Below are 22,780 nucleotides of genomic sequence, written 5' to 3' on the forward strand. Positions count from 1 at the left end.
CCTGCATCTAGCCTGTCCAATCCCTTTAGGATTTTATACGTTTCAATAAGATCCCCCCTCAATCTTCTAAATTCCAACGAGTATAAGCTTAGTCGATCCAGTCTTTCATCATATGAAAGTCCTGCCATCCCAGGAATCAATCTGGTGAACATCCTTTGTACTCCCTCTATGGCAAGGATGTCTTTCCTCAGATTAGGGGACCAAAACTGCACACGATACTCCAGTTGTGGTCTTACAGGTATAGACGCACATCCAACTTAATACAATGCTTATGACATTTGTGTTAAGCTTGTATGTGTTGTGTAATTATCATCAGGACTACATCACTTAGTTCTTTCATTCTGCTCTGCTTAACCTGATCATGTCTGGTTTAATCCATATTTTCTTTGCGTATTTGCAAAAGCAACCGATTTTGATCTTGAAAGCTTCAATTTGCTATCAACTGAATTGTCCCACAGATCTTGGTGAACAAACTCCTACCCCTCAGTCTAACCGCCCACTGTGCAACTGGGTGTTGGACTTCCTAATGAACAGACCTCAGATAGTCAGATATGCAACCGCACCTCCCTCCCTATCATCCTCAACACGGGTGCCCGCCAGGGCTGTGTGCTGAGCCCATTGATGTACACTCTGCTCACACATCACTGTACGGCCAAGCATCTGAGTAATCACATTGTCAAGTTTGTTGATGATACAAAATGGTGGGACTCATCACCAACAACAATGAGATGGCCTATAGAGAGGGGCTGGAAGAGCTCGAGGTCTGGTGCCAGGCAAATAACCTCTTCCTCAATGTCAACAAGGTGAAGGAGTTGGTTATCAACTTTAGGAGACCTCACACCACCGCGCCCCCCCCCCCGACATGTGCAGCCAATCAGTGGAAACCATGAGAACTATATACAGAAAGGTGCCAGAAAAGGCCAGTAACATCATGAAGGATCTCACTACCCTGCTCATGGACTGCTTGTCCCACTCCCTTCAGCGAGGAGGATGTGTAGCAGCTGTGCCAGAATCACCAGACTCAAAAAGTTACTTCCCCCAAGCAGCAAGGCTGATCAAACACTAACCCACCACTCCACAGCCCCACTGCCACTAGTTTATCAGCTCGTGTCAGTCAGCTTATGTACAGACACTCCAACGCTTACTGTCACTTTATGCACATACAGTCAATGTATATAAGCTACCTTATTTATATTTATTGTGTTTTTGTTAATTATTGTGTTATCTTATTTTGTTTTTATTTGTGCTGCATCGGATCCAGAGTAACAATTATTTCACCTTCCTTTACACCAGTATACTGGAAATGACATTAAGCAATCTTGAATTAAATTCCATATTTCGACAAAAGTGCAAAATTTCCGCTATGTAATGTGAAGAAATCCTCTCTGATTTCACTATTAAATGGATTGGCTTTAATTTTATTATGTCCCTTATTTTAAATTATTCCCCCAGAAGAAATATTTCCCCTTCAAAATATTATCAACTTCTTCTATTACTTTAAATATTTGATTTGAGCTGCCCTCAATATTTTGAATTGAAGGGAATTATGCAACCCGCACCAATAATTTAATCCCTCTATGCTAATTGACACCACATGTTACAAGGCCAATCCTCCCAGAGGTACAGAGCAGAAAGCCAGGACCTAAAAAAAAATTAAGCATACGTTCCTCTCCTTCACATTCAGTTCTCTAGAGTAGCAGCTCTTATTTCATTAATCTTTTTTTAAAAATTGATTACCAGCTTTTAATGCTATATATAGGATTCATTTTGCATCCAAATTGATTAATCTTAAACATCTGCACTGAATTCCACTTGCCATGATTTCACTGAGTAATTTAATCTTTCTACTTAGCTACATGTTCTTGCTTTCATTTGGACTGCTTGACGTACCTCCCAACTTCTTGTCTTCTGCACAAAGTTATTCTCTTGATACGAAGTTTCAGCTTATCCCATGACGAGAGTTTTACTATTGATACAAGGAGTGCATGTTGGACATTACATTGAATAAACTGGATATTGTTTTAAAAAAAAATAGCGTTGCACATAGAAGACAAATATGAGATGACTTCTTTTCTGCCAGACTGGTGAGAAGCACTGGAACCCTCTTCTTCAAGAGGGTGATGAATACAAAGTCTTTGAATGTTTGTAAGGCAGAAGTAGATAAACAGTTAATAAGCAAGGAGTTAGTTGATAAGCAAAGAGGTGAAAGACCAACAAACGTGAATAATATTAAACAAACATAAATGATGAGTTGAGAAAAGCCATGATCTAATTAAATGAAGTGGGCTTGAGGAGTCAAATGGCTAACTCCAGTTTTTAGTCTGTGTGTCTTTGCATTTTCTAATTAAAGAAAACTGCAAATCTCAGTATGTTCAGAAGGTATCAGATACTTGTACACGATCCATGAAGTTGGACTGTTATCCACAATAACTGTGAATGATTAAGGGATTTTAAACTAAATAGTCAGATAAAGGATCAAAGCTGCTGTGATGCGGCAAATGAAAGAAAGGAAAAAGGCAGCCCAGCCTGTGACAGAAAGGAACTAAGTGCAAATCCAAGAGTGAGTCAGTATGATAATGTAATGATATAAAAAACAAAGAAAGATAAAGTCAAAGTCTCTGTATCAGAATGCATGCAAAATTCAAAGCAAAAAAGGCGACCTGACAGTGCTAAGAGAAATAAAAATAATAAGAATCCCACACCCTGTACTGATGACCCCTTCTCCCATCTCTAACTCTCCTCCTCTTCTTGGACACCCCGCTCTGGTTCTCTGCCTTCTCTGGATCTTTTCATCTTGAATTGCCGATTAGACATCAACCATCTCGAATTCAACACTTCTCTCCCCTCCTCGAACCTTACCCCCTCAGAAAGCACTGCCCTCTACTCTGTCTGCACCAGTCCCAGCCTTACCATCAAACCCGCAGACAAAGGAGGTGCAGTTGTAGTGTGTGGACTGACCTCTACCTTACTGCGGTCAGGTGACACTCCCTTATAACTACCCTTCGAAGTGAATTCCACTCCGGACCACCAGTAAACTGTCTCCAGCACCATCACTGACCTCATAAACTCTGGAGAACTCCCATCCACTGCCACCAAACTCATAGTTCCCTTACTCTGCACTTCTTGCTTTTACCTCCTACTCAAGAACCACAAACCTGACTGCCCAGGTAGACCCACTGCTTCTGCCCTACTGAACTCACGTCCTCATACCTTGAATCCATTCTATCCCCCTCGGTTCAGTCCTTTCCCACTTACATCCATGGCATTTCAGGGTGGTGAGTCTATGGAATCCATAGTCATAGATAGCTGTGGACGCCAGGAGACTGAGTACGTTTAAAGCAGGGGTTGATATGTTCTTGGTAAGTCAGGGCATCAAAGGCTACAGGTAGAAGGCAAGAGAATGGGGTTGAGAGGGATAATGAATCAGCCATAATGGAATGGCGGAGAAGAGTCAATGGGCTGAGTGGCCTAATTCTGCTCCTATGTTTTATGATCTTTATGCAGTACAAAGGATTGGCACATAATCTGCAGAACAAGAAGTAGAAACAGTTTGGGTGGAGATGAGAAATTATAAAGACAATAAATTAGTTGTGGGAGTGGATTGCTGGCCCTCCAGCAACAACCACATTGTAGGATACAGGTATGAAGGAACAAATTATCATGGCAAACATTACATTTCTTTCACGGGATAACAACAATGCAGAGGTAACTTAGAAAAGGCTCTCATTAGAGTGTTTATGGCCTAGTTGTATAATCAACCACACAGCAGGAGACACTAGAGCTTTTGTGCAATGACAAACAAGAGAAAATCTGCAGATGCTGGAAATCCAGGCAACACACCCAAAATGCTGGATGAGCTCAGCAGGCAGGCAGCATCTATGGAAAAAAAAAGTACAGTCGACGTTTCAGGCTGAGACCCTTCGGCAGGATCAGTCCTCCAGCATTTTGTATGTGTTGTTTTGTGCAGTGAGATAGGATTGTCACGTAAGAGTCCTTAATGATCTCATTGTTCAAGAACAGTTCTTGTCTCAAAACGTTGACTGTACTCTTTTCCACAGATGCTGCCTGGCCTGATGAGTTCCTCTAGCATTCTGTGTATGTTGCTTGGATTATAACATGATTGACTTTAGCACTTAGTGCGAGGCAGAGAAGAATGGGTATGATACTATTATTTTAAACTTAAATAAGGCAACAATTGTGATGGCATGAAAGCAGAGCTAGCTGAATTAGCTCTGCAAACTGGGTTAAGGAATCAGTTAGCTGAGATGCAGTCACAGACATTAAGTAGATCTTTCAAAATATGAACAATATATTGAGAAATAACATTTCTAAGGGGTTGACTTACTATCTGTGGTTAATTAAAAGCTAAAAATGGTATAAACTTTAAGAATAATAATGATTCAGCAAAGACAAGTAGCAAGTCAATAAATTGGACAGATTATGAAAATAGAAGTGACTATAAGATTAGTAAGGAGTAAAAACTGAAATATGAGAATAAAGCTAAGCTGCAACTGTAAAGACAGATAATAAGAGTTTCTTCCAATATTTAGAAAATTAACAAGGTGAGCATTGGACCTATAGAAAATTAATCCAGGGAAACGAAGGAAAACAATGAGATGGCAGATAAATTCATTTGCATCAGTAAGCACTATAAAAGGTGCAACTAACATAATACAGATTGTTTCATATTGGTAAGTGGAGAGACGGGGGGAACTTGGGAAAATTTCATTTGCTGGGACAGTGGTTTTGAACTGCAGGCTGACAAGTTTTTGAGTCCTAAAAAATTTCATCCAAGTATTTAAGCAAAGTGGCTATTGAGATAGCGGCTTCAGGGAAATCCTATTAGATTGGAAAGTAGTAAATATAAATCCTGTGTTCAGCAAGGGAGGGAAATAGAAAGCAGGAAGCCACAGAGGAATTAGCTTAACTGTCATTTAGAAAATGTCAGAAACTATGTCTAAAGGTATTGTAAAGGAGCTCTTTGGAAGATTCAGCATGATTCTGCTAAATGCAAATGTGGTTTGACCATTTATGTTGGATATCTTTGCAAAGTAACATGGTCTGTACACCAGGAGCCAGTGGACGTAATAGGAAATTAAGCGTAGAGGGTATTTGATAAGAAGTCTTGTTAAAGGCTATTGTGAAAAATAAATGATAGTCTAGGAAGTAACATTAGGAGGTGTGCACAGTGGACTGGCTGTCTTATATGAAACTAAAAGTAAGCAAAAGTGGTTTTTTTCTTGTTGGCAATGCATGGTGTAATACAGGGACTGGTGCTGGGCCTCAACACTATGCTAAACTTGCTGACCAAAGAAAGATAAGAAAGTAATTACTATGGACACAAGAAATATTATACACCAAGACTTATGTATGTGGAGTTGTTTGTGCTATACTGGTCTCCCCATACAAGGATAAAAGATCAAGTGATTTAGAAAAGGACTCACAAACTGAGTATAATGTGTGAAAATAGATCCAGCTGATAACTTTCCCTCAAATAGTTGTAAATGTAATCTAATACGCACAAAATGACTTTTATTGTGATTTAGATACAGAATGAAAAACACATAAAGGTGTTTGTGGTGTTATTTCATTCTGCACAAATCTCACTGCATTTAAGAGCAGTTCTTAGATTAGATTATGAGGACACGCAGTCCTCTTTTATTGTCATTTAGTTCTTGCTGGAGAACACACGTGCATTTGCTAATGCTACATAGTGAAGTTTAAACTGGGGTTGCAGTGAGATGGCAACCAGAGCGCCAGAACAGTTAGTGGAGAGGTTGTGAAGACAGATGTTGTCAAGACATCAGACAAAGTCAGGAATCAAAATGTTGAGAATGGTGCGACTATTGTTCTGAGCTGTGCATATTTCAACGCAAGTAGTATTGTAGGAAAGGCAGATGAGCTCAGGGCATGGATCAACACCTGGAATTATAATATTGTAGGCATTAATGAGACGGTTGCAGGAGGGACGGAATTGGCAGCTCAATATTCTGGGGTACCTTTGTTTTAGACGTGACAGAATGGGAGAGATTAAAGGAGGGAGGGGTGGTGTTACTAGTTGGGAAAATGTCACAGCAGTGCTCCATCAGGACAGACTGGAGAACTCGTTTAGTGAGGCATTATGGGTGGAACTGAGAAAAAAGAAAGATCATGTTAATAGGGCTGTATTACAGACCACCAAACAGTCTAAGGGATTTAGAGGAACAAATTTGTAAAAAGATTGCAGACTGTTACAAGAAACACGAGGTTGTTATAGTAGATGATTTTAACCTTCCACGTATTGACTGGGACTCCCATACTGTAATAGGACTAGATGGGATAGAGTTTGTCAAATGTTCTCAGGAAAGTTTCCTTCATCAGTATGTAGCTGTCCCAACAAGAGAGTGTGTGATGCTGGATCTGCTACTAGGGAATGAAACAGGGCAGTTGACAGATGTTTGTGTGGGGAACACTTTGCATCTAGTGACCACAATGCCATTAGTTTCAAAGCAGATATGCAAGAAGATAGGCCTGGTCAGCGGGTAGAGATTCTAATTTGGAGAAAAGACAGTTTTGATGGTATCAGACATAAGCTGGCGGATGTGGTTTGGATAGCCAATTTTCTGGCAAAGGTGTACTTGGTAAGTGGGAGACCTTCAAAAGTGAAGTTTTGAAAGTACAAAGCTTGTACGCAACTGTCAGAATAAAAGATAACAGGTGGAAGGATCTTTGATTTTCAAGACATATTGAGGCCCTGGTTAAGAGGAAAAAAAGGAGGCACATAGCAGGTATAGGCAGGTAGGAACAAATGGGGTGCCAATGAAGTACAAGGGCAAGAGAACACTAAGGAAAGAATTCTTTAGTGCTCTCTTGCAGAAGGCTGAAAGAAGCCATGGAGTTGCTCTAGTAGACAAGTGAGGGAGTGTCCTAAGGCATTCTACAGATAAGAGCAAAAGGATTGCAAGTGACAAAATTGGTTGTCTGGAAGATCAGAACGATAATCCATGCGTGGAGCCAAAGCAGATGGGGGAGACCTTAAATTTTTTTTGCTTCTGTATTTATTCAGAAGACAGACAGAGAGTCTCTAGGAGTGAGGCAAGGTGCCAACAACTTCATGGATCCTGTACAGATTACAAACTGCCAAGGCCCTAGCAGAGATATTTAAATTATCCTTCGTGACAGGAGTGGTACCAGAGGATCAGAAGATAGCCAATGTTATTCTGCTGTTTAAGGAAGGCTCCATACGTAAATGAAGAAATTATAGGCCAGTGAGTCTGACATCAGTTGTGAGTAAGTTGTTGGAAGGTATTCTAAGAGACCAATTATATACAGTAAGTATTGGGATAGACATGGACTGATTAAGGATAGTCTGCATGGTTTTGTGCAAGGTAGATCTTTCGAGGAAGTTACCAAGAAAGTGGATGAAGGCAAGGCAGTGGATGTTGTCTACATGGACTTAAGCAAGACATTTGACGAGGTCCCGCATGGGAGGATAGTCAAGAACGCTCATTCGCTTGATATTCAAGATGAAGTACCAAACTGAATTAGACATTGGCTTTGTGGGAGAAGCCAGAGGATGGTAGTAGATGGTTGCCTCTCTGACTGGAGGCCTGTGACTAATAGTGTGCAGTGGGGATCAGTTCTGTAGAGACTTCCTGTTGAAATCAGGATATTCAGCACAAATATTGATATCAGAATATTCTTCGTATCTATACAGATACAATTACAAGACATGTTTTGAACTTAATGAAACAGCAAACTTAAATGAGACTGCCAATAAACTATAATACCTTGCAGGTCTTGCAGATCTACCCAGAAGAGATCAACTACTTTCTAGTCAAGGCTCCAGAACTCCCAAAACTGACCAGCTGCAGCCACTTATCTCTGAAGTGTGGTAAGAGGGCTGAGATGCAAGGGAGTGTGAAACAGCGTGGGTTTAAGTCCCTTCTTCCCAGCATGCTATCAACTAGCTTCCAAGCCACTGAGAACAAAGTTGATGAACTGAGAGCGAGACTGACTGACCAAAGAGAAATGAGGGACTGCTATGTTCATGTTCACTGAAACATGGCTTACACCTGGTTCACCTGACTGCAGCATATAACCTGAAGGCTTCTGAATTCACTTGATTGACTGTATGACGTACTTGGGAGAAGTTAGAAGTGGAAGGGTCTACTTCCTAATTAACACCAGGTGGTACTCCTATATGAAAGTCCTGGAAAGTTCCGTCTTACCCATCTTAAAATATCTAACTATAATGTGTCTTCCATACTACCTGCTACCTTACCTATTCTCATGGTGGTCTACATCCCACCTCAGATGGATGTGAGGCTGGTGCTCAACAAACTACACTCCCTGGTCAACAGCCTTGAAACGGGATAATCTGAGGCCCTCTTCATCATTGCTAGTGACTTCAACCGGGCCAGCTTCAGGAGTGTGCTATCGCAATAGTACCAGAATGTTTCCTGTCCCACAAGGGGCCCAAATGCCCTTGACTATTGCTACATGACCATCAGAAATGCTGACTGAGTTATTTCCTGCCCACACTTTGGAAAATCAGCACATGAATGTGTTCCTTCTCCCTGCATACAAACAGGAGCTGAACTTTTAGGGTCCAGTATAGAAAGTTGAACAGTGCTGATCTGAGGGAACAGATGAGCTTCTGGACAACTTTGTTGAGACAGCAGACTGGTCCAGGTTCACAGACTCAGTAGCCTAGATGACTATGTCATCACTATTGCAAACTTATCAGTAAGTGTGTTGAGGAGTGTATACCAAATCTGGTTGCTCCCAAATCAGAAACCATGGAGGTCTACTCCATATTGAAGATTAGGATGGCAGCACTGAAATCAGGTCACTCTGACCTCTACGGGAAATCAAGATATGATCTCCGTAAAACTATCATGGAAACCAAGAGATAATACCAGTCCAAACTAGAGTCCGAGACCAGCCAGCAATTGTGGCAGAGCTTACATGCTAGAACAGACTACAAAACAAAGTCAGGCAGCATCGCAGGCAACAGCACATTCCTTCCTGATGACTTTAATGCATTCTATGCATGCTTTGAACAAAATATCACAACCTGCTTTAACAGCATCCAGTACGTCTAAACCTATAATCAGTGTTGTATGTGTAAAAGTAGTCATCTGGAGAGTGAACTTATCGAAAGCTTCTGGCCTGGACAATGTCTCCGCCATGTTCTTAGATCCTGTGTAGATTAGCTGGTAGGGGTATTTGCAGCCATTTTACATTCATTGGTGTTTCAATCTGAAGTTAGAATCTGCTTTAAGAAAAATGTCATCATTCTGGTACCCAAGGAAAAAATAGGCAACATTCCTTAATGATTCCTGCCCAGGGCCTCTGACGTCTACCATCATCAAGTACTTTGAGAGGCTGCTCATGGCACACATTAGCTCCAGCCTCTCAGCCAACCTGGCCCACTGCAATTTCAAACTAGAGAAAATCTGCACATGCTGGAAATCCAAGTAACACACACAAAATGGTGGAGGAACTCAGCAGGCCAGGCAGCATCTATGGAAAAAGAGTACAGCTGATGTTTCAGGCTGACGGCCTTCATCAGGAGTGGAGAAAAAAATGATGAGGAGTCAGAGTTAGATGGTAGGGGGAGGGGAGAAAGAAACACGAGGTGATAGGTGAAACCGGAAGGGAGAAGAGGTGATGTAAAGGGCTGGGAAGTTGATTGGTGAAAGAGATACAGGGTTGGAGAAGGGGGAGCCTGAGAGAAGATGACAGAAGGCCATGGAAAAATGAAAAGGGAGAGGAGCACTAGAGGGAGGTGATGGGCAGGTAAGGAGATAAGGTGAGAGAGGGAAAAGGGAATGGGGAACGGTGAAGGGGTGGGGGCGGGTATTACTAGGAGTTCGAGAAATCGATGTTCATGCTGTCAGGTTGGAGACCACCCAGACAGACTATAAGGTGTTGCTTCTCCAACCGCAATTTTCCTATCACTGGAACAGGTGTATGGTAAATGCCATCTTCCAGGCCAAACACATTTCTAGACCATCTGCACAGCAAACGCCACCTACATCAGATATTGTTTATAGACCACAGCTCTGCTTTTTATATTCTAAATTCAAACAAGCTCATCTCCAAATTCCTAGGCCTGGGACTCAACATCTCTCTTTGCAACTGGATCTCTGACTTCCTGACCAACACATGACAACCAGACAACAGGAATTCTGCAGATGCTGGAAATTCAAGCAACACACATCAAAGTTGCTGGTGAACGCAGTAGGCCAAGCAGCATCTGTAGGAAGAGGTGCAGTCGATGTTTCAGGCCGAGACCCTTCGTCAGGACTAACTGAAGGAAGAGTGAGTAAGGGATTTGAAAGTTGGAGGGGGAGGGGGAGATCCAAAATGATAGGAGAAGACAGGAGGGGGAGGGACAGAGCCAAGAGCTGGACAGGTGATAGGCAAAAGGGGATACGAGAGGATCATGGGACAGGAGGTCCGGGAAGAAAGACAAGGAGGGGGGGGACGGGACCCAGAGGATGGGCAAGAGGTATATTCAGAGGGACAGAGGGAGAAAAAGGAGAGTGAGAGAAAGAATGTGTGCATAAAAATAAGTAGCAGATGGGGTACGAGGGGGAGGTGGGGCCTTAGCGGAAGTTAGAGAAGTCGATGTTCATGCCGTCAGGTTGGAGGCTACCCAGATGGAATATAAGGTGTTGTTCCTTCAACCTGACTGTGGCTTCATCTTTACAGTAGAGGAGGCACACTCAGGTTGAAGGAACAACACCTTATATTCCATCTGGGTAGCCTCCAACCTGACGGCATGAACATCGACTTCTCTAACTTCCGCTAAGGCACCACCTCCCCCTCGTACCCCATCTGCTACTTATTTTTATGCACACATTCTTTCTCTCACTCTCCTTTTTCTCCCTCTGTCCCTCTGAATATACCTCTTGCCCATCCTCTGGGTCCTGTCCCCCCCCCTCCTTGTCTTTCTTCCCGGACCTCCTGTCCCATGATCCTCTCGTATCCCCTTTTGCCTATCACCTGTCCAGCTCTTGGCTCTATCCCTCCCCCTCCTGTCTTCTCCTATCATTTTGGATCTCCCCCTCCCCCTCCAACTTTCAAATCCCTTAATCACTCTTCCTTCAGTTAGTCCTGACGAAGGGTCTCGGCCTGAAACGTTGACTGCACCTCTCCCTACAGATGCTGCCTGGCCTGCTGCGTTCACCAGCAACTTTGATGTGTGTTACATGACAACCAGTAGGGTTAGGGAGTAATGATTATTCTCAATGCTGTTTCTCCATTAGGTTACTGCCTCAATGCCTTCTCCTACTCCCTATATAGCCTCAACTGCAAGGCCTGATACTGTCAAGCTCCATTTCCAGGTTGGCAGAAGACTCCACCGTAGTGGTGTGTTGGAATACAGGAAGGCGGTAGGGAGCCAAGTGAAGGAATGTCATGATTACAAACTTTTTCTCAATGGCAGCAAAACAAAAGAGCTAGTCATCTTCTTTTTTGGGGGGTGGGGGTTGGGGGCAGCAGTGCACATACTGCTGTTTATATCAACACTGTTGAGGTTGAGAGGATTGACAGCTTCAAGTCACTTATAGAATTAACAAATGGTCCTCTACTACGATAAGACATCACAATTTACCTTTTGCGCCTCATTCTCCAGCTGCACTGCACTCAGTACAACTGTAGCACTTTATTCTGCATTGTTATTGTTTTACCTTGAACCACCTCAATACACTGTTGTAATCAACTGATCTGAATGAACTGTACGCAAGACAAGTTTTTCCATAGTACCTGGGACAAAAATTAACCAACTTACCACTTATTTTCTACAAAGAAAATTTATAGATACCAGAGATGCACAAGAAATGTCCGAAGAAGGGCAAACTGTTGGTGTTAGTTTATTGACAGAATCTTGGAGTAAAGGCTCAAATATAAAAAACAAAACGTGTGGGTGAAAACTCCTTTCTCGCAGCATCACACTCTGTGTAACATACTAACAATTCTGCAGGTTGTTTAGCTTGGACACTTTGTTCCAGACCCTCACCACAAGGGAAGCTGTGCAAGTGTGTGCGCACACACTCGGACGAGTGAGTGTAGACAGTGACACTAAGTTGCACACAAAGTATGTTTTGAAATTTATCTCAGAATCCAAATTAATTTGTGAATAGCAAGGGGAAGTCACACAGAAGCAGGTGTTTCCTGTAGAGCAGAGGCTCCTCTGTGTTAGTTACAGGGTCTTGGACCATCTCAGACCACGGCATGGAGTCCAAGCTACTGACGTTTCATCATGTAGTTCCTCTCAGAATTTTTCTGAAGCACTCAGTCCTTTCCCTCAACTCCTCTTGATTTTGTTCAGGTCTTCTGATTATGTGTTTCACAATTCCTACTTGTTCATACTTCACTCAGTTTGATCACCAGTACAAATCCCTGACTTTCCTTCCCACATCCTCTAGCCACTGATTTCCCTTCCTTCAAAATCCCCTTCGCAATAACCCATTCCTTGATGTCCTAACCCACAATGTCTCTTTCTCTGATGGCCCTTTTGTTATCAAAGGATTGGGCATTGTCTTTTCTAAATGTCCCTTCCATCAATCCCTGAAATTCCCCTCCTCATGGAGACAGAGAGAAGCACAGCAAGAAACAGGCTCTTCAGCTCATCTGGTTCAAGCTGAAACAAGATTCTCATCTAAGCTCATTCCATTTGCCTGGGTTTGGCCCATATCCATCTTTGTACCTGTCCACGTACCTTTTAAATGTTTTTAATGAACTTGGCCCAAACACTTCATCCGGCAGCTCATTCTATACATTGAACACCCTCTGAATGAAGTTACTTTGCAAGTTCCTATTCATTCTCTCCCTGCTCACATTAAGCCTATGACCTCTAATTCTTAATTCCCCAACTTTGGGGGAAAATGCTGTGCAGTCTCCCTCCTTATGTCCCTCATGACTTTACATGCCTCCCTAAGGTGACCTCCCATTCTCCTACAATCCAATGAAAAGAGTTTGAATCTATTCGACCTCTCCTTCCATCGGCGGCACAGCAGTGGAAATTGCAAGCAGTTTCAAACTCCTGAGAGTGCACATCTCACACACTCTCAGAACACATCCTACACGGTCAAGAAAGCTGACCCACACCTCTGCTTTCTGAGGAGGTTGAACCGAGCTGGAGTTTGCACATCCATACTCATGTCATTCTGCAGATGTGCAGTGGAGAGCATCCTAACAAACCTACATCACTGCTTGGTATGGAAACTGCACTGTGGCGGACAGGAAGGCTTTATGACGGGTAGTCAAAACGGTCCAACGTTATCACTGATACCAGCCTAGCCCCCATCAAGGGCAAATCTACAGAAAGGTGCTGGAGAAAAACCCAGTAACATCATAAAGGATCCCACGCACCCTGCTCATGGACTGTTTGTCCCACTCCCATAAGGGAGGAGGCTAAATAGCATCTACACCAGCCCCAGACTCAAAGCAGTAAGGCTGATCAACAGCTTCACCCACCAACTCCATCACTACTTTACTATTTCCTGTCAGTCACCTTATGTGCCACGCATTGTCACTTTATGGACAATCAATGTATAATCGCTATCTTATGTATTTATATTTATTGTGTGATTTAAAACAATTATTACCTGTTCTATATCTTTTGTGTGTTTTTTTGTGCTGCATCAGATTCGGAGTAACAATTATTTCATTCTCCTTACATTTGTGTACAGGAAATGATATTAAACAATCATGTATCTCTCTCTGCAACTCAGTTTCTCCAATCTCAGCAATGTCCTTGTTAATCTCTGCACACTTTCCAGCTTAATTGCACCTTTCCCTGATCAAAGTGCCTGTTGTATTCCCACAGCTGACACCACTTCCCATGATACCGCTGACTCATGACCAATTGCCTTTGGCCACGTCAACTCCTTGTTATCCCTGCCCTGATACTTTCTTCCTTCACTTACACTGCAATTGCAAAACAGCACTGGCCCTGTTCAGTAGAGCACCAAAGGGGAGTCCTCTTCATAGATTAATCTTCTCAGACTTCCACAGGTGTAATGCAACACATCATGAGATGTCAGAGCTGCGGTGACCAGTGAGGCAGGGGTGAAGTTCAGTCTTGCTGAGCTGAGGGGCTGGAGTCATTTTAAGTCCTAGCCTTCAGCTTTATATCATACCTTAGCTGGTTCATTCCAAGCATCCATCTAAATAGCAACATTGATCTGGACTCTGAAGTACAGGTAGATATTCATTTTCTCTTTCATTTTTACTAATTGTAGTGCTTTTAAGTTATATCGTGTAACATATGTCTGAAGTATATTTGGGCCTGTACTCACTGAAATTTAGAAGAAGGCGTGGGGGCCTCATTGAAACCTACTGGATATTGTAAGCACTAGATAGATAGGGTGGATATGGAGAGGATGTTTTCTATGGTGGGGGTATCTAGAACTAGAGGGCACAGCCTCAGAATTGCTAGGTGACCTTTTGGAACAGAGGTAAGGAGGAATTTTTTTAGCGAGTAGTGAATCTGTGGAATGCTCTGCCACAGACTGTGGTGGAGGTCAAATCCGTGGGTATATTTAAGGCAGAAGTTGATCATTTCCTGATTGGTCAGAGCATCAAAGGATATGGTGAGATGGCAGGTGTATGATGTTGAGTGGGATCCAGGATCAGCCATGATGAAATGGCAGAGCAGACTCAATGGGCTGAATGGCCTAATTCTGCTCCTATGCCTTAGGGTCTTATTGCATTCATTTAAAAAAATTATTCCAATACATTCGAACAGCTCAGACATCAAACACATTTGAGAAGTTCTATGACTTTTGACAGCAGGAGGTTTTTGGACGGCTGCAGTTAGTGACCTGATGTACTTGTTTGGACCTGTGGGTCTGCAGTTAGTGTGGTAATGGGAATAACATGGAGGTGTGCATGATCACAATCAGATCCATAAAGCTACAAAGCAGGCCCACTGGTTAGCAAGAGATTTAGGTACAAAATGATTTCTAAACCACTAATATTTCGAGGCAATACCAAAGTTAATTGTCAACTTTCTGTTCCAAATGGCAGATGCTTGATATCTGGCGGAATAGAACTCTTGACTTTCCTGCCAGTCTCTGATTAGTCCTATTTATGTCAAGTAGAAAGGCTCTGTGTAATATGTCATAGCTGGATTTTAACAACTTCTAATATGGTTGACACTTAAATTGTCCCCAAAACGGCCTGTCAACGCATTCAATAGCATTTAAGGATGGACCATAAAGGCTGGCTATGCCACCAATGCTCAGATCCCAAACAATGAATAAGTTAAAAAATACAGTTTCCTGTTTAATTTCAATAAATGGCATGGCTAGTCTGCCCAAACTGCACATCAAGTGGTGGATTCGAAAGCCTTATGCTGTCAAAGGACATTTAAAAATCCTACGTTTCCGATATCTTTGGACTGTTTCAAAGGATTTGAATAATTTTAAATAATTATCCTGTTTTATAAAGACACTGCAACTTTATGTAATGCAGTGATCAGGTACGTCATGATCATCAAAGCACAAAAGCGTTCGTCAGTAACGTCCTAGTGTGGAACCTTTAATGCAGACACTGTTATTTCTAATCTACGCCACATACATTGTGAGTCACAGGTCTCTATCCCAGCACTTTGTTCCATTCAGTCTATTTACTTACAAGGTTATCAATCTATTTACTTACATACCAAGTCAAAACAGAACAGGTTATTGGTAGTACGGCATTTTCTAAAGATCCATCACACACTGTTTGTAGGAAATTGGAAGTAACAGTCAGGCAACACAACATTGACAAATCAAATTAGCAGAATGTTTGACACCTTAATGGCTAAATCATCTACTTGGCAACATTGTCCTAAACTTTGCCTGCGAAAGGTACAAGTTAGGAAACAAAGTGTATTTTAGCTTGTTTGCACCATGGTTTATCAACACATCATGTTATTTATTTGTGCATCCAACCATCACTACCGATTATAAACTCTTGCTGTTTATGAGAGTTGTCAAATGAGGAACTTGACTGTATTTTATTATAAAAAGAAAGTATTCTCCTGATTTATACTTGAAATTTACCACAGCTAATTAGAATTACATTAGAATGGAAGAATGTGATCAGATACTGACATTTCACACGAGGATGGACAAGGCCGGCAGGTACCCACGCATCTCACAGTGGTAGAAGAGGGAGGGAGAAGATGCGGCTTCTGAACCCAAGCCCTAATTTGTGCGTGCAAGTGAACAAGTGCCAAGTTGTGCCTATATGTGCCAAACTGTGTGAGAGAATTAACACCCATGCAGCAGCGCAGGTCTCCAGTGACCTTGAACCCTTTCACTGCTAGCGCAAGACCTGGCCCTGTGATGCCTGGTGTGATCAGCTACCCATTTTAAAAGATAGCCTAACTTGATGAAATGAAGTCTAGGACCTGGAACGGCAAGATCCCCATAGTTAGTCTCAGCAGTGACAGACCTGAACATTACAATGACATTGTAGCCCTGGACTTCAGATGCTTTGACAGATGCGACTGCACATTTAAGAAATAAGAAAGAGGAATATCAGGGAACAGCTGAATCTGTAATCGTAACATCAATGACTGGGAAATTATAATACCAAGTCTCCTTGAGAAGAATAATAGGATCGAGCAGAAACAACAGTTTAATGAAAAGAAAACCACGCTTCGATAATCTGCTAGAGTTCTTTAAGGATGTGACTAGTAGAGACCATTGGATGTAGTACATTCAGATCTTTGGAAGGCATTCGATAAGGTCCAACAATGGAAGTTGATCACTCTCAATCCTGAAGACTGCCTAGAGACAACAATCAAGTTTAATTCAGATACTTGTCTTTCATGAAGAAAAAACAGTACTAGAATGAAACCATCTATTAGTGCTGACTCACAAGCTATATTTTATTGGATACACACAACAGCATGATAAGTGATCACCACTAAAACTAAAATGCAGAAAATGATCATATAGAATTTTACTTTCAAAATCCTATAAGTTTGCCCATACCACATGTATTAGTTGAACTGAGCTTCCTGCTAAATAATTATGAAGATTTTGAAGAATCACCTCTCTCCACATCTATCATTCCCTTTGGATCCAAACACTGAACAGACTCTATCCCCCAAGATGATTCGAAACCATGTCTGATTATTTTCTCAACTCCGAAATGTTTTGCTTCCTCAAAGTTCACTCATGGTTTCAGTGAATTGTGTTTTGCCTTGTACTCTGCAACACCATTCTTATGTTACTGCTCATTTTTTCCTGAACTTCTGGCTGCTGAATCCTCAATTCTAAATCCTAAAATTGGCCACCTTTTGATTTTAGCCTATAAGTAACTTAAACGCCAAATTTTGCAGTGTGCCTTTCTGAGTTGGGTTGCAGGGTGGAGATACGCCTCTGCCAAAGGAGGTTTAAGATGCTACTTCCCTCTGCTAGCCTGAAGATCACCCTTCGGCAAGGTGTACCACCTCCTTAGCCCCTCAGTCAGGGTTATATAAAGCCATGGGAGGAGTTGGTGGATGGTCGCTGCACATAAGGCTGCTAAACAAGATAGGAGCCCATGGTATTATGGGGAAGATACTAGCATGGACAGAAGATTAGCTGGCTCATGGAAGGCATGGAATGGGAAAAAGGGGGCCTGTTTTGGTTAGTGTTCTGCAAGGGTTCGTACTTGTTCCACTATTCTCTATGGGATGTGTTAATGATCTGGATGACAGAATTGATGGCTTTGTAGCCAAGTTTGTGGATGGTACAAAGAAAAGTGGAGAGGAAAATAGTGTTGGGGAAGCAGGGAGTTTGCAGAAGGACTGGAACAGATTACGAGAATCGGTAAAGAAGTGGCAGATGGAGTACAGTGCAGGCTAGTGTATGGTTATGCATTTTGGTAGAAGGAATAAACATAGAACATAGAATAGTACAGCACAGTACAGGCCCTTCGGCCCACAATGTTGTGCCGACCCTCAAACCCTGCCTCCCATATAACCCCCACCTTAAATTCCTCCATATACCTGTCTAGTAGTCTCTTAAACTTCACTAGTGTATCTGCCTCCACCACTGACTCAGGCAGTGCATTCCACACACCAATCACTCTCTGAGTAAAAAACCTTCCTCTAATATCCCCCTTGAACTTCCCACCCTTACCTTAAAGCCATGTCCTCCTGTATTGAGCAGTGGTGCCCTGGGGAAGAGGCGCTGGCTATCCACTCTATCTATTCCTCTTATTATCTTGTACACCTCTATCATGTCTCCTCTCATCCTCCTTCTCTCCAAAGAGTAAAGCCCTAGCTCCCTTAAACTCTGATCATAATGCATACTCTCTAAACCAGGCAGCATCCTGGTAAATCTCCTCTGTACCCTTTCCAATGCTTCCATATCCTTCCTATAGTGAGGCGACCAGAACTGGACAAGTACTCCAAGTGTGGCCTAACCAGAGTTTTATAGAGCTGCATCATTACATCGCGACTCTTAAACTCTATCCCTCAGCTTATGAAAGCTAACAACCCATAAGCTTTCTTAACTACCCTATCCACCTGTGAGGCAACTTTCAGGGATCTGTGGACATGAACCCCCAGATCCCTCTACTCCTCCACACTACCAAGTATCCTGCCATTTACTTTGTACTCTGCCTTGGAGTTTGTCCTTCCAAAGTGTACCGCCTCACACTTCTCCGGGTTGAACTCCATCTGTCACTTCTCAGCCCACTTCTGCATCCTATCAATGTCTCTCTGAAATCTTTGCCAATCCTCTACACTATCTACAACACCACCAACCTTTGTGTCATCTGCAAACTTGCCAACCCACCCTTCTACCCCCACATCCAGGTTGTTAACAAAAATCACGAAAATTAGAGGTCCCAGAACAGATCCTTGTGGGACACCACTAGTCACAATCCTCCAATCTGAATGTACTCCCTCCACCACGAGGCATAGACTGTTTACTAAATGGGGGGGCGAATTCAGAAATCGGAAATGCAAACTACGTTTAGAGTATTGTGATCAGCTTTGGGCTCCATACATAGGAAAGAATTTGCTGGCATAGAAGAGGGTCTAGAGGAGGTTCACAAGAATAATCCCTGGAATTTGATGCCTTTAGGCCTGAACTCACTAGATTTTAGAAGAATGGGTGGGGGGTTTCTTATTGAAAATTACTGAATATTGAAAAACCTAGATAAAGAACATGGAGATAATGTTTCCAATAGTGGGAGAATCTAGGACAGAAGGCATAGCCTCAGTATAGAAAGATGTCCCTTTAAAACAGATGAGGAGGAAGTTCTTTAGCCACGGAGTGGAGAATCTGTGGAATTCATTGCCGCAGGCGGCTGTAGAGGCCAAGTTGTTGGGTAGATTTAAGGCTGAGGTTGACATGTGGTCGATTAGTAAGGGTGTCAAAGGTTACGGGGAGAAGGTAGGAGAATAAGACTGAGAAGGAAAATAAACCCCGCCATGATTGAACGGTGGAGCAGACTTGTTGGACTAATTCTGCTCCTCTGTCTTATGACCTTATGGTGTAGGCATACTTCAGCTTGTGATTGCAGAGCTCTGAACGAGTGCTTTTCTATCTTCAGTTGCATATTTCTATGGTAGATTTGGCTGGGGGGTTGACCATCTTTCACATAGTCCAGGCAAACCAACTGAGCCCCACAGATAGAGCTTTATGTCTCCTTAAAGTTCACGTTGACAATTAAATGCATGCTGTGGAATAATATTAACACAAGAGGTTTTCACAGGGAGTCCTCAGAACATGTGGACATTTGTAGATCTTGCTGGAACTAAACTAATCTCTACTGTCATGACGAACATCTGGACAATAATGATGATATTTGTCGTAACCTAACTATAATTCAATTTATCAAGTACGGCAACAGCTTTTCACCCCTTTGTATATAATACTTCTTCCCTGTGATAGCTGCACACCTTATTGTTAACTACTTTACTTCTACCATTGACCTCACGTGATAGCTTTGGTGAATTAATCTGATTAACTTTCATCATCAAATTACTGGATTCTTAAACTCTATTTAACCTTCCTTTAATGAAATTAACTCTGCACAAAAATGAGATGTATTACACTGTTTGTGCAATGAAACAAATGTTGTTTTGAGTAACCATGGCTAGCGCTTATTCAATCGTGCCTAACAGCCTCAGAAACCAAGTGTGGATAATGGTATTTTAATACAGCAAGCGTACACCTGCAGTGTCTGGGAGTTTAAGGGGCTGTGGTGGGACAGCTGTTTCTGAGGTTTTTCCTGACAACCACTTTAATTTCAATAAAATGACTGTAAAATCCCTGGATTAAAGATCTCTGCGTCTTGAAAACAAAAGCACTTCTGATCTTTTGTCAAATTAATGCAGGTATGCCTGAAACTCCATAGAAATTCTGCTCAGATTTTTTTTCATTCAGTCCGAATGTTCATTCTTGCATTGTGACAATTATATTCTTAAAGCTTAGGTTTAATTTTAATGAAGTTTGAATAAATGAAGGTGAACTGCTCATTGCCCTGCTTGCTAATAACATAGGAGTATCGAGTGCTTAGTGTTTGAATTGTCTGTCTCCATCGAGTGCTAGTACAAAGAAGCATCTTGTGCTTTATGAAAGCTGAGACCCAAAAAGCAGAAATATAATACAGGTTTGTATTGACATTTACTTCTTTTTCCTTGTACACCCTATTCCAGTTCTGAGCCCTGCACCCAACCTTGCTCCACCAGTTGTACGCAGTTTGGTTATTGTTGAGAGGCCAATTCACTGCTTCAGATGTCAGGACCAAGAGCAATAATGTCCTCTCATGTCCATAATAGATAGAAGGGATTAGTGCCATCCCTATTCTAATAGCCCTGGGAACTCTTATATTGCCCCTTCCATTGGCATTTCTAGGTGCTTTGACCTGATTTTGGACAGCACATTTACTGTAGAAGCTCTGCTGATATGTCATTCACTGCAGTACTTCTGAAATAACTTTCATTTTTTCTTCAGTTATTTCCCTTTTTACCAAAGCAGAAAGGTTCAAAGGACCAATGCCAGTTCCATTTTCTCACACTTTTGCTCTCGACATTCACAATGCGGATAGATTTGTCCTTGTGTGTGTTTACTGGTCAACCTGCAATGTGTAGCCATCACCATGTATTTATCATTCCACAGCCTTTCCAATATTCTGAAACAACTTCCTTATCCACTCTTCCATCCCCTTCAATTTTTACTTCCCTTACCATTACACGCTCCCATGCAAACCCTACAGATGCAACACCTCCTCCTTTTTCCTCCTCCTGTCCTGTTGTCCAGTGACCCAAGCAGAAATTTATTTTTATGCTTCTTCCGATTTAGTGCACTGCACCTAGTATTCCCAATGTATTCTCATCTACATTGGAAAATTCAAACAAAAATTGGGTAACTGCTTTGTTCAGTCCTCAACAATGAGCCTGCATTTTCATTGGCCCGTCATTTTAATTTTTTCCAATCTGTCCTTCCTCTGACCTCACTAACCATGGGCTGTGATATTCCACTGAAACTCAAATAAGTTCAAGAAACAAAAGATCGTTTTCCAGAAAGGCACAATACTGCTCTCAGGATAATTTTTAACTAATTAGTAATCAGCCATTCTAGTCTTGTTCCTCATTTTGCCATTTAAAAAAAATCTTTATCTCCACTTTCTAAGAACTCAGCAGGTTAAGCTGTATTTGTTGAGGCAAAAGGATGGTTGATGTTTCAGGTTGAGACCCTACATCGGATTGATGCTTGGCCTTGACAGGAAGCATAGCCATTTCTTTGCCTCCATGGATGTACTTGACATGCTGAGTTCTAATAGCTTTGGTTCAGATTCCCGCATCTATAATTTTCTGGGTCTGATAGTTATGGGGGAAGAGAGAAAACACAATGCGCCAATGACCTGTCTTGTGCTGTTTACTGCTACTGCTCTAAGTCCCGTTTTCTTCTTCCCCAGACCGACAACCAAGAAATACCCAACTGAACAGTGATCATACCTACTTATCAATAGCAGTTAAACAGATGGGCTAATCTTCCAGCGATGAAAAAATGTTGAATCAACACTGTATAATTTCACCTGCTGTTTGAAATTTAGATTACTTTAGTCTCCACTTTCTACTATTGAATTCTAAAATATCATAATTGATTCTAACAGATTGTATGGTTGTAACAGGTTATCCATTATTCAATGCATGGCTTCATGAAGGCCATCGACTAACTCAAACACTAAAAAAAAGTCAGAGAAACAATGCATACCTTACACCTTTCATCCTTTTTCAGACAGCTATTTGAACGCCTGCTGCTAAAATTCAGGAGCCTCTGGCTCTCTGTGCTAGTTGCCAGTCAAAATCCACTTGTGGAAAGCCAATAGACGGAAGTTGGAATAACTTTTAGCAAAGTATCTGACAGGGCATGCATTCAGTACTGTCGCAGAGAGAAAACAAAAGCACTGGTATCAAAGTCTTTAAGGTTTCTTCTGACATCAATTCAAAACAGTACTCAACCAAGACTGGTGCTCTGACTGTGCCTGGAACTTCCTTGTTGATTATGTTAATGATTACAGGTGAAGTGAGGTTTAGGCTGACAATTATGGGTGTGGCATTAAAAGAATATTTGACGAAGTTTCATGGTGATTGTATCATGACATTTCCCCTATTGTTTTAAGTACTTTTAGAGTTTACGACATGAAAATTTAGGATGCTTGGGGACAGAATCTGTGTCCCTACACTCTTCGTCTGGGTCTGCTCGTTACCTTCTTAATCTGGATTTTTCCAGTAAATGACCTACAGTATTCACTTGCATTCTCATCTCTGATGCCTCCTAGTGGA

The 22,780-nt window shown here is 42.0% G+C and overlaps 1 protein-coding gene and 1 long non-coding RNA gene across 7 annotated transcripts in view; one reads left to right on the forward strand and one right to left on the reverse strand.

Moving 5' to 3' along the window:
• blnk (B cell linker) overlaps window positions 1-22,780 on the reverse strand; it is a 205,634-nt gene that overhangs the window by 123,545 nt on the left and 59,309 nt on the right. For 2 of the 6 annotated variants that reach the window (XM_063071746.1, XM_063071744.1), the window contains exon 3: window positions 22,209-22,376. The exons of the other annotated variants lie outside the window; for them this stretch is intronic. In XM_063071746.1, the coding sequence (XP_062927816.1) occupies window positions 22,209-22,222 (14 nt within the window). In that variant the 5' untranslated portion in view covers window positions 22,223-22,376. The remainder of the gene's footprint in view (window positions 1-22,208; window positions 22,377-22,780) is intronic. 6 annotated transcript variants of the gene reach the window in all.
• LOC134358988 (uncharacterized) overlaps window positions 11,273-22,780 on the forward strand; it is a 38,698-nt gene continuing 27,190 nt past the window's right edge. Inside the window, exon 1 of the long non-coding RNA XR_010020989.1 lies at window positions 11,273-14,198. This is a non-coding gene — a long non-coding RNA (uncharacterized LOC134358988). The remainder of the gene's footprint in view (window positions 14,199-22,780) is intronic.

Source organism: Mobula hypostoma, chromosome 19 (genome assembly GCF_963921235.1).
Source record: "Mobula hypostoma chromosome 19, sMobHyp1.1, whole genome shotgun sequence".
In the NCBI taxonomy this organism is placed as follows: Eukaryota; Metazoa; Chordata; class Chondrichthyes; order Myliobatiformes; family Myliobatidae; genus Mobula; species Mobula hypostoma.